Source organism: Sminthopsis crassicaudata, chromosome 3, assembly GCF_048593235.1.
Source record: "Sminthopsis crassicaudata isolate SCR6 chromosome 3, ASM4859323v1, whole genome shotgun sequence".
NCBI lineage: Eukaryota > Metazoa > Chordata > Mammalia > Dasyuromorphia > Dasyuridae > Sminthopsis > Sminthopsis crassicaudata.
This window is the reverse complement of record NC_133619.1, coordinates 612,035,290-612,044,562: the sequence shown is the minus strand read 5'-3', so window position 1 is coordinate 612,044,562 and position 9,273 is coordinate 612,035,290. Positions and strand designations below refer to the sequence as shown.

Here is a 9,273-nt window from a genome sequence, read left to right as displayed (position 1 = left end):
CCTAAGCCCGGGTCATTTGCACTCAGCCAGTTCCAGTGGTTACTTCTGTTGACTTAAGGCACTCTTTAATTCTCTTGTACTGATCCTAGAATGTCTATGCTGTTCTTTTCCCCGGGCCAACGAGAGGGAGGCTGGGAAAAAACCGGGCAGTTTTACGTCTCACAGCACCTGGTTGGGGCGACGCGGGCCTCGGAATCAGAACAAGTATTTATGGTTAGAATGACGTCCAGACAAGAAACTACCCTCAGCCCTTGGTGCGGTGCCTGATGGCGCTTGATGAGCACTTGTTCACTGACGAGTTTCAGTGAGACGAAGTGCTGGGATCTCGCCCCTCGGTCCATTACTTCACTATCAGTGTTGCTTGCTGCTCCCCCGCTGTTTCTCACTTCATTAGCCGGGACACTTCCCCCCCCCCCCTTCAGTGGGCACTCTCGGCCGAGGCCAGGCCAGCCTCTCTCTGTGTCCCCGGCTCAGCGCAGTGCCTCCCTCCGGGAAGGGTTTGAGGCAGTGGTTCCATCACCCAGAATTCTTATCTGCAAAGAATGCCGGGCTGGACGCCATAAAACACGCCCCCTCCCCCGGAGCTCCCGCCCGAGAGGGGAAAGTGAAGGGACTGTGCTAGGGCACCAGCCTCGCTCCGGCCTCGGGAGCCCTCGGGGCCCGCGACAAGATATCGATCCGGAGAACCGGAGACGGCCCTGCCTGCAGCGCAGGCCTTGGCTTTTCTCCTTCCTCGCTAGGGGGCGGAAGGGACATCCTTGGACCCGCGGGTCCCCTCTAGCTCTCCCCACAGCTCTCAGTCCCCTTCGTCTCTGAGTCCTGCGCGTTGGACCACGTGACAGGGGCTCCTGGAAGCCGCTGCCAGGCAGAGGCTCGAGGGACGCGGCGCAAGCGCAGAAGCTGCTTCGCCGTTGCCCCGGCGCCGCTGCCGCTGCAGCCGCCGCCTGCTTCGCCTCGTCGGCTGCGCTCGGGGCGTCGTCTCCTCCTCCCGGCGCCTGGGCCGGGGGCCGGGTCATGTCCCGAAAGCAGGCGGTGAAGAGCCGGCCGGGCAGCGGCCGGAAGGCCGAGGCGGAGCGGAAGCGGGACGAGCGCGCGGCTCGGAGAGCCCTGGCCAAGGAGCGGCGGAATCGGACGGAGCCCGGCGCCGGCGGCGAGGAGGAGTTCGTCAGCTTCGCCAACCAGCTGCAGGCCCTGGGGCTCAAGCTGCGCGAGGTGCCGGGCGACGGGTGAGGAGGCCTGGGGAGGATGGAGGGGGGAGGAGGCGCGCGCAGGGGAGGGGTGTGGGGGGAGGAGGCTCGCGCCGGGGCCCGACCGGTGCTAGGAGGGGGAGGGAGGGAGGAGGCACGCGCTGCCAGGACCGGGGAGGAGGGACGAGGGAGGCGCGCGCCGGGGTTCGACGGATGAGGGATGGGGAGGAGGTGGGAGGGAGAACGCCGCCTGAACCAGGGAGCTGAGGCGGGGGAGGGAGGATGCGTGCACTTGGAGGACCGGGGAGATGCGGGCGCCGAGGTGTGAGTTGGAGACCTGAGCAGGTGAAGAAGTGAGGAAATCAACTCTGCAAGCATAACCTTCCTCAGCCGCAGTTTCCTCATCTGTAAAATGGGGCACCTACTTCCCGGGGTGTGCCTGTGGGTTTGTATGTACATCTGTCTGTATGGGTGTGTATTCCAGACGGTAAAGTCAGATGAAATGAACACTTTGCTAACCTTAAGCGGATGTAAATAACAGTATGCTCCCACCGAACTAGCAGAACCTTCTGTCCTCCAGAATTTTCCTGTCGGAGAGACTTTATTAGCTTTGACTAAAACTTAACTGTGTGAGTGCGTGTCAGGCCTGTGCCAAGCGATAAGGGCACAGAGAAGGACAAAGGGGGGTTTGCCGTGAATCTCGGAGGAAGCAGGAAAGTCACGGAACAAAGGCAGGAGGATGGGAGACGAGGCATCCAGTAAAGTTTGGACCATAGAGTTTGAGGAGAGTAATGTATAAGAAGATGGGAAAGATTAAGCGAGTGTTAGGGTGTGAAGGGTTTTAAATGTCATACTGTGGCTTATATACTTTATTCTGGAGCTAGTAGGGAACCATTGGAGGTTATTGAGTGGCAGGTCAGAAAGGGCGTGGCTACCTGACCTGGGGATAGACAATTTGGAGCTTCACACGGATTTGACACCATAGGTTTAGAACTTGAAGGGATCTTAAAGGCACCTAAATCAACCTCTTCATTTTACACGGAAGAACTGAGGGCATAGATTAAGTAGCTTGCTAAAGATCATAGAGATCTATCGGAGGTAGATTCAACTGCAGTTCTCAAAATCCAACACTCTGCCCTTATAATGGGCTTTTTCAGCTTAGAATTGTTTGAACACCGAAACATTTGCCTAAAGTAACAATATATGTCATAGGTGGGAACTTGAACCCAGATTTTCCTAACTCCAAACCTTTTGCTTTAGGCCTCTGCATATTAAGTTGGATTGGTTGTGTGAGGTGAGCCCAGAAAAAGGGAACAGAATGAAGGAAGGTGGCAAGGGAATTGATTTAGGAAGGATGGGGCAGTGGTTAGAGTGTGGGTAGCTGAAGAAAGATCTCTGGATGATAAGATGGATGAGTCTAGAGGAGGACTGTCCTACTGAGAAAGGAGTCTACTTTGGGGAAGGAGAGGGTAGCAAGAGATCACATCCTTGAAAGAAGGATGTTCATGGATTATATCCATGGTTTTCCTCATCGTAGGTCATCAAACTTGCTTATAAGTGGGAAAGTAAGGCATAAAGAAGTCAGGTTACTGCTAAGGGGCTCACAGGAACTAAGTAGGTCTGTCTTTTGCTTTCCAGTCCAGGGCTTATTTTAGTCTGTTTTGGGAGAGAGGATAGGGAATGTGGGGAATGGTTAAAGGATTGGGAGGAGGGGATCTGGGGGATTAGGTACAGTGGAAAAGAAGGTGAGAGGAAGAAATACAAGGGCTCATTTGATGGGGGTGGTTTCAGGGATAAGAGATCATGGGATAGAAAGTGGGACAAGCCTCTGAAAGGCAGGAAGAGACACAAAGAAAGGACTTGGGAAACATAACCTGTCTCTTGAGAAAGAAGGATGGGATAGGAACAGGAAAAATCTTGGCAGAGCCTTTCTCCTCTTCTCTCAGGTGGTGAGGTTGTAGGAGTGCAAGAAGGATGGGATGCAAGAGAAGAAAATTCAGTGGAAACAGGGTTCATGTACCTTGTCTTAAAGGTAAAGAAAGGGGCTTGTGATTCAGACTTCCACCTCATGTCCAAGGCTTTCAATGATGTAATCCCAAACTATTTCCAGTTTGTTCTCCTACCTTACAGTCTAGCTAGACTAGACTGTTCTCCAAGAAAGACCCCCTTTCTTCCTTCCTTGTCTTTGTTCAGATTCCATTTTCTCATCCTTCTTTGCCTCTTGATATCTTACTTATCCATCTCTTCAATAAGGTCTTCCTCGATTTGTTCTCCCAACCTTCTGCTCTGTATTAAGTGCCTATTGTGCAAAACACTGTGCAGTATTCTGAGACAAAAACAAAACACTCCTTGCCCTCAAAAAATTGCAATTCTGTTGAATTACAGGGCTTATGGTCATCCTGTGGGCTTTGTCAGTGTTTGCCTTATTAAAGGAATTCTCTTGGGAAAGTGACAGGTGTTAGCATAAATTGTTTTGTCATTATCATGTAGTAGTGATTTAATAGTTTATTGATTCTACTCCTGAGCACCCTCTGATTATCACATGAAGACAAACAAATTCAGAATTTAGAAAAATCAGCTGCTGCTTTGAAAATTTTTAGACTTTGTTGTGAGTGATACAAATGTGCAAAGTGAAGTAGCGTCTTTATGAAAACTTTGACTTCCAATGGGTATAGATGGTGATGGGAACTAGTAAGAGGGATCAATCAGAGCTGACTGAATCTCAGGCTGGGTCTGATAATTGTATTTTTAGTTAACATCCCGAGGAGATTTTAAACCATTGCTGAATTGACATAACAGCTAGCATTAAAACTTAGTTAGAAATATATACTTAGAATATTTAAAACAATAATTTAGAAGATTTATTTTGAATTTATTTGGAAAGTTTTAAATCACATGAAACCCTGCATGCTTTCCATTACTTTTCCTGCTACTTTATTTTGTCAACCTTTAGTTCTGACTCTGCTAGTAATTTGAGATTTTATGATACTTGGGCATGGGTTAGCCAGTGTCTTTAGGGAAAAGTTATTAAAAAAATCAGTGAAAATCTACCATCTTTTGTCTTCTTTCTGCCATCCTCTCTGCCTTCCTCCCCATTAAGAAAGAAAGAAAAACGATAGCCTATTATTAAAAATGTATAGTGAAGCAAAACAAATTTCCCATATTAGCCTTGTCCAAAAATAATATAACTTGATCATCACTTATCAAGCCATCTTACCTTTCTCAGTAGGTTGTTAGCATATTTCATCAGTCCTCTGGAATCATGGCTTGTTGTTAGGTACAGTAATATTGTAGAAAAGTAAGTACTTTGGAGTAAGACTGGGCTACTGTTAGGCTTCAAAATGGTTTAATTCCACTCATTGCCAACACTCCATAGGTTTGGAGATTGTGTTCTTGTCTTGTTTGGATCTCTGTGGTATTGGGACCTTTTTGTTAGTGATAAGAGAAGAAAATAGATTAATCTTTCATTGATTTGAAAGTTCAGATGGAGTATTTTGGATTTGGAAACTAGAGACCAAGGTGAGTGATTTTCCTCTGACAAGATGTTGTTGATCCCCAGGTGATTGGTGAGGAGTCAAGGGAAAAAAAAAGACATTCCGTTTCATAAGAGAATGTTGTTTGTTCAATGAATGTTCGCTTGTATAGGTTTCTCCTCTTTCTCCTTAGGGGTCAGACTAGATGTAAGAGCTTTTGTTTCTCAACTATTTAGCTGGACAGACTCCTTTGGAATCTAATAAGTAATTATCTTTTGGATGCTTTATCTAACATGAGTAATGAGATAGCTGTGTTACAGAACCTCTAGTGAAATTTGGTTCAGAAAGAGGGCAGTGGATATGGGTTGTCATGTAGACTATTTCTAAGGTGATTTGGGGGAAATCTAGATCTTGAGTCTAGAAGATGAACTTCTGGAAGAAATTATCTGATCTAGGCCCCTCCCTCTGCCTTTATGAGGTAAAACATTATTTTTATTTTACAGATGTGGCAAGTAAGGCACCCAAGAATTAAGTGGTTTTTCCAGGACTGCATAACTAGTAAGTGGGGTTCAGAATCAGAGGTCTTGTGCTTCCAAGTGCAGTTTTTCCTATTGTGCCGCATTCTTTCCTCAAGTAGATAGTGTTCTTTCAAACACTAAGAAACAATCATAACGGTCAACTGAAATTTCAAAGCACTAGATGAAACATCTCTCTACTTCTAAATAGAGAACTAATGAACTTAAGACTGCAGTTCGTCATATTTTCTTTCTTTTTTTTTTTAATTTTATTTTGAACATGGCTGTAGAAATATGTTTTATTTGATTATACATATTTTGTAATGGGTTTTGTTTTTCTTGTGTCTTTTTGGATGGAGAAGGCAGAGAGATTATTACTATTATAGTGACTCTGGAGCCAGTAGATCATATTCTTTCCCGTTTGGTAGCTGGGTGCTTGCAAGCAAGTACTTTCCTTCTCTGAGTATTACTTTCTTCCTCCACAAAATGCAAAGGATACTATTTGTATTTCATACCTCAAAGGGCTCTAAACCTTAGAGCATTAGGTAAGTGTGAAGTAATCTGTGGGGGCAGTATGAGCACTTCTCTTCCTGCCTATTTACCCTGGGTGCATAGCAGAGTCTTTCCATAAGTCTACTCTCTATAAATCCACTTAAGACCATATGGTGTAAGGCAAAGAGCAGTAGGTTGGTAATTTTTTTTTTTTTTTTTTTTTTTTTTAAGAATGCTCTGAGACAATTGGGGGGTACTAAGGAGGTCTGTATTATCCAAGATGCATCATCCTCTGTGGTTAGGCATTCGCAACTTATTAGTTTTATCAACATAAATTAATATTTTAAAAAATTCTTCATTAAAATTATTTTTGTAGTAAAGACATTAATCTATATTTAAATATCTAGTAGAAATAAATTTTAAATCTTCTGATTTCCTTCCTTCTGAAATTTTTGATAGCTCATTTACTGAATGTTCATTTTTCATTTTCTGAGATTGGGTTGATCCATTTTTAAATTTCTTGTTTTATTTAATTTGGGTACTTTATATTTTATGAAGAATCATTTTATTTGAATTGACAATTCTATTTAATGTTCCTGAAGTTGAAATGTAATGGGATTAAAATAATAATATATTCCATATAATATTATAAATGATGATCAACTGTAATATGATATAGTATGGTATAATGTGATATCAAAAGAATATGCTATTTTATAAATATAACAACATATCTTTATAATATAATAAAGTAAAATTAATTATTTTACAATGAAGTATCTTTTATTATTTCAAAATGACATATAATTTAATAAAAATATAGGTAATATTGATTTAATAACAATATTACATAATAAAATGTAAGTATGGCAAAAAAAAAAAAAAAAAGAATGCTCTGAAATTGGAGTTATGATACTTATTACCTGGGGGACCTAGGACTGGCTAAGATGATAAAATAGCAAAATGACTTAGCATTTTAAAAATTGACTGTTAATTCCATTTTTCTGTGGATATCATATAGGTCTTCAGTCTCAGAGTCTTGCTTCCTGCTAGGGAACCTGAGTATGAATTCCTTAGTTCTTTTTCAGAACTTCCTTATGCTCAGTTTCCTTTTATGTAAAATGAAAATGATAATGCTTGTGCTGCCTACTTCATTCATAAGGCTTCTGTGAGTTAAATAGTTCATAAATCTATAAGTACTGTGTAAATGGGGTAGTTATTGACCAATCTCTGGAGGCTTCCCTCAGATTCATTTAATAAGAATTAATTTGTTAGCTATTTTTTATTGCTTTATTAAAATGAAAATATTGTTTACCAAAACTTCTTTCTTTGCAGAAATTGTCTATTCCGAGCTCTTGGTGATCAGTTGGAGGGACATTCACGAAATCACCTCAAACACAGACAGGAGACTGTTGACTATATGATAAGACAGCGGGATGATTTTGAACCCTTTGTGGAGGATGATATTCCTTTTGAAAAACATGGTAGGTCAGTGGGATATTCTATCCTCTTTGACAAATGCACTAGGTAATTATACTTGTTAGCAGCCTCCACTGTATTGTCCAAAATGATTCTTTAAAAGCAATTTTTTTCCCAAATGAATGTCAATTAAGAAATATCACTGTACTTCTCAAATAAGCCTTTCTTTGTGATTTGTAACTTTTACTTCTTATAATCTAAAATGAGAAGAAAAACTGCAGATCTTGTGGCTTTCTTTTTACTTAAAGATTGTTCCAATTTGAAAGGTAGAAAGTAATCCTTTAAATGTACAGTTAATATTGCTCAGTGATCTGTAATAATGGTCCCTCATAAGATCTATTTAGAACTGGAAGGGACTTTTGAGATCACTTTTCTCAATCTCTTCCTTTTATAGAGCCTGCCCTGTAACTGAGCATCTGAGAAGCAGTGACTTATCCAAGGTTACATTTAAACCTATAATGGTGCTAGAGTTCAACTCACTTCCCTTACAACTTAATACTGTGTTGTTTGAGCTCCTTTTATTCTGAGGAGATTGCCATAATTTTATTGGAATGTTTCGGTTTTTACACATTAGGCTGACATACCTTAGATAAAATTCTCAGGTCATTTTCTAATGTTTAGACAAATTATATGCATTTTGCAAAATAAATTTGTAGCTTGGCAAGCATGAATTGCATTCTGAATGTTTTTCGTCAGAGAAACTTGTTGTGTTTGGTATTATGGCCCTATGGAGAATAGAAACTTTCAGTTTAATTTCCTGAGAAACTTTTATGTAGATTAGGAAATGATTTTTAGAAAAAAATGCTACTGAACATGCCTGATAGTCCTTTGGAGGAATATAGGAATGAGAATAAAATAATTGAGGTAAAGACTCTGTTAAAGCAAAGATGAAAGAATTCTGAATCTGTATATCTTCCATCTGTATCAGATAAAGATTTGAAAGCCAGTCTTTAACATATGTTGTGTAAAATTATAAGATATTTGTTTAAAATTTCAAGGGAAATATTAGGGGAAATAATCTTTTCTTTGAATATTAACACAAGAATTAGTTATTTTATGATTTTAAAACTGCAGTTAGCTTAAAAAATAGTAAAATGACTTAGCATTTTAAAAACTGACTGCTAATTCTGTTTTTCTGTGGATATCACATAGGTCTTCAGTCTCAGAGTCTTATTTCCTCCTAGGGAACCTGAGTATGAATTCCCTAGTTCTTTTTCAGAAGTCACAATCTTTTTATGACATTAAGTCTCCATCTTTTTTGTAAGAATTTCAGATAAGGCATTCAGGTTGGTATAGGCATATCTTTCCAGAAATGTACTTGATCAATAGCTGTTTATGAATCTTCTACACTACTATTTGTTTTTGTGTGTAATAGAATAATTACTGAAGCTTTGCTTGGATTATGAGTGTTTTCTTCTGAAACCTTTATCTTTCTCCCATTTTCTTGTAGTTGCTAGTTTGGCAAAACCTGGTACTTTTGCTGGAAATGATGCAATTGTAGCCTTTGCAAGAAATCATCAAATGAATGTTGTTATTCATCAGCTAAATGCCCCTTTGTGGCAGGTAAGTCTCCTAGTAGAAAATTCACAGCAAAGTCTTTTATAAATAAATTAGCTTTGGGGCTTCTGTAAATGCAGGATAGGGACTGGAACTGTAATTCCATTGGTATAGGAACCCTCAGATGAGAAAATTCAACTCTTCTAGTTCAGGTCAGCATCTTCCTTGTAACTTTTCATCCCCTAAGTACCTAAAGCAATGAGAGGTCAAATGACTTTTCCTAGGGTCTTAAGTAATAGTGGCCAGAAATGTAATTGATGGTTTAGACAGGAAAAACTTGTGATAATTAATCTGAGTGCACAGGAATGGAATTGTAATATAAAATTACTGAAGTTTATAAGCAGTCAATTTTAACCAACAAGCATTTATTCAAATTGGGTTAAGTATACTTTGAGACCCATCAAAATTAGAGGTGCTTGAATAATATAATTAGTTCTTTGGGAAAAGAGTGAGCCATACCATATATATTATAGCAGTATTTCAGAAATTTATTTTATGGAGAATTTTTAGAAATAAGGATTTTAAGGATGTTAGGTGAAACATTTCTTTATTACAATTCTGGGTTGAAGT

General features: G+C 40.6%; 1 protein-coding gene across 5 annotated transcripts in view; it reads left to right on the top strand.

The window, feature by feature from the left end:
- The first annotated feature begins 594 nt into the window (after positions 1 to 594).
- Positions 595 to 9,273, top strand: part of OTUD3 (OTU deubiquitinase 3) — a 52,324-nt gene continuing 43,645 nt past the window's right edge. For 4 of the 5 annotated variants that reach the window (XR_012488566.1, XR_012488565.1, XM_074306054.1 and 1 more), the window contains exons 1-3: positions 846 to 1,226; positions 7,003 to 7,151; positions 8,597 to 8,709. Coding sequence is in view for 3 of the 5 variants with exons in the window: in XM_074306054.1 (XP_074162155.1) it covers positions 1,015 to 1,226; positions 7,003 to 7,151; positions 8,597 to 8,709 (474 nt within the window). In the remaining 2 variants the exon portion in view is untranslated. Of the gene's footprint in view, positions 1,227 to 7,002; positions 7,152 to 8,596; positions 8,710 to 9,273 lie in introns of all 5 variants that reach the window. The other variant, XM_074306056.1, reaches the window with a different exon arrangement.